The sequence below is a fragment of the Penaeus vannamei genome, chromosome 3, assembly GCF_042767895.1.
Source record: "Penaeus vannamei isolate JL-2024 chromosome 3, ASM4276789v1, whole genome shotgun sequence".
Taxonomy (NCBI): Eukaryota; Metazoa; Arthropoda; class Malacostraca; order Decapoda; family Penaeidae; genus Penaeus; species Penaeus vannamei.
In genome coordinates this window covers 16,521,822-16,524,321 of record NC_091551.1, presented here as the reverse complement: position 1 = coordinate 16,524,321, position 2,500 = coordinate 16,521,822, and the positions used below count along the sequence as shown (strand labels likewise).

Genomic DNA, 2,500 nt, shown 5'->3' with positions numbered 1-2,500 from the left:
CCAATGATTACACAACCAGTTTGTTACAAAATTTCCTTCTACATATTTGTTTACTACACCAGTGATGTGTGGTGTAGAAGCCTTCAGGCAGAATTATATTCCATCTATGATTATGGAATAATCTTCGAATTTCCTTCTACATAGACATGAAATGCAATGTGTTTTGTAACCATGCCAACTGTTTATCTTTATCAGGGTTTAGTCCTTAAAGAAAAATCTACCAAGTTCTTCTGAATATAGTATTTTAAGAAAATGGTATAAACTGATAGCCTAAGCAGAAGACATACCAAAGTCAAATTTCAAAATCATACAAAGGCAAAGGTCAGAAACCAGCTTAGGGGGCCCATTCAAAATTAATGTTTTACTAAAAATATATTATTATGCCTCTACAGTATACTTCACTAAGTTTCTAAGAATTTATTTCATCCTAAAATAAAAAGAAGAAAACTTTTTAAAAAATAAAAATAAAAATAAAAAGGTTCCGTTTCAGCAAACCTGCATGATGCCTGGATTATAAGGCGCAGTATCTGCCTGCTAAAGTTATTTATGGCAAGGTGCAGGACACTTTTGGCACGCCAGCAGTGTAGACTGCCTGGCGAGTCTGAGAATCAGGCACGCAAAAGCAAGGCACCCATCATTGCGTCTAGGATTGTTAGTAGTGCATAACTTCCAAAGAATAACTTTCAGTTCAAATGAAAAATAAAGTGCTTAAAAAGAAGGAATGTTTCCATCACAGAGGTGTGAGTGTCATCCATGCTGGTAAGTATAATAACATTAATTGTTAAAAAATATACAAGAATTTTTTTTTAACTTTGATGTTTAAGCTAATGTGCCATACATTTTGTCACTGGTATACGTATTGCTTAATTAAGTTCAATCAGTACAGTGCATGCAATGTCTAATATTGCAGATGCAGTATATGGCTAAAATAATGATTGGTAATTTGGACTACATGAACTGATATACAGAGGAAAACAATGTTCATCATCCAACATTCTCCTAATTTCTGCCATATACTACCTCAATTTACATCTAAAATAGCTGAACCATATATGCACTAAGGACCCATAAAACTAAGAAAATACCACTTTTTTTTTTTTTTCTTTTCTGAGTGCCTTTTAGCACATCACACGTACTTTGGGCTTGGAGTGGTATTCTCTTCAGTTGGTTCATCACTCAGAATCTGTGCTCCTGCAACATCACTGAAATGGACACGCCTCTCCATACGAGACTCTGGCAGGGCCAAAGTCGTCGGTCTCTCCACACCCAACTCTGACGACATGCTTACTGGTTCATCTGAAAAAAATTTAAATGTATCAAAATTCATCTGGTCTCATGTCAAAAAACATGACTGCTTGTTTTTTTTATGTAAGAAACCAGTTTACAATAATAAAAAATACTAAACAGAAGAGGATTCCACATTTGAAATTACATTTACACTCTTCTCTTTCCGTCATTCAAAATTATATTTTGGGGAATTCACAAAACAATGATTTCAGGGGATAACCCTTTGGGCATATGTGTGCTGTCTCTCTCTGGGTGTGTGTGCATATGTATGTACATGGACATGTATGTGTGCATGGTGACTCTCTCTCTCTAGGTGTGTGTTCACTTGCATCCCTGTGGTCATATAGGTGTATCTTTGCAAATACAAAGATGTATGCGGATGCATGGGTGTTTTTGGATGCAAGGACAAGTCTGTCCCTGTATGGATGCATGGATGTGTCTGAATGCATAGATGTGTCTGTGTGGATGCATGGATGTGTTTGGAGGTGTCTGAATGCATGGGTGTCTGTGTGGATGCATAGATGTATATGGAGGTATGGATGTGCATGGATGCATAGATGTATATGGAGGTATGGATGTGCATGGATGCATAAATGTGTCTGAAGGCATGAATGTGTGGATGCATGAATGTGTCTGAATGCATGGGTGTTTGTGTGGATGCATGGATGTGTCTGAATGCATGGGTGTTTGTGTGGATGCATGGATGTGTCTGAATGCATGGGTGTTTGTGTGGATGCATGGATGTGTCTGAATGCATGGGTGTTTGTGTGGATACATGGATGTGTCTGAATGCATAGATGTGTCTGTGTGGATGCATGGATGTGTATCGAGGTGTCTGAATGCATGGGTGTCTGTGTGGATGCATAGATGTATATGGAGGTATGGATGTGCATGGATGCATAAATGTGTCTGAAGGCATGACTGTGTGGATGCATGAATGTGTCTGAATGCATGGGTGTTTGTGTGGATGCATGGATGTGTCTGAATGCATGGGTGTTTGTGTGGATGCATGGATGTGTCTAGATCTATGGATGTGTCTGTGTAGATGCATGGATGTGTATGGAGGTGTCTGAATACATGGGTGTCTGTGTGGATGCATAGATGGATATGGAGGCATAGATGTGTCTGAAGGCATGACTGTGTGGATGCATGGGTGTGTCTGAATGCATGGGTGTTTGTGTGGATGCATGGATGTGTCTAGATCTATGGATGT

General features: G+C 38.8%; 1 protein-coding gene across 1 annotated transcript in view; it reads right to left on the bottom strand.

Annotated features, from left to right (window-relative positions):
* LOC113804885 (uncharacterized) overlaps nucleotides 1-2,500 on the bottom strand; it is a gene marked incomplete at its 3' end in the record, with an annotated part of 36,163 nt that overhangs the window by 4,653 nt on the left and 29,010 nt on the right. The window contains 1 exon segment of the mRNA XM_070115388.1: nucleotides 1,137-1,296. Within this exon segment, the coding sequence (XP_069971489.1) occupies nucleotides 1,137-1,296 (160 nt within the window).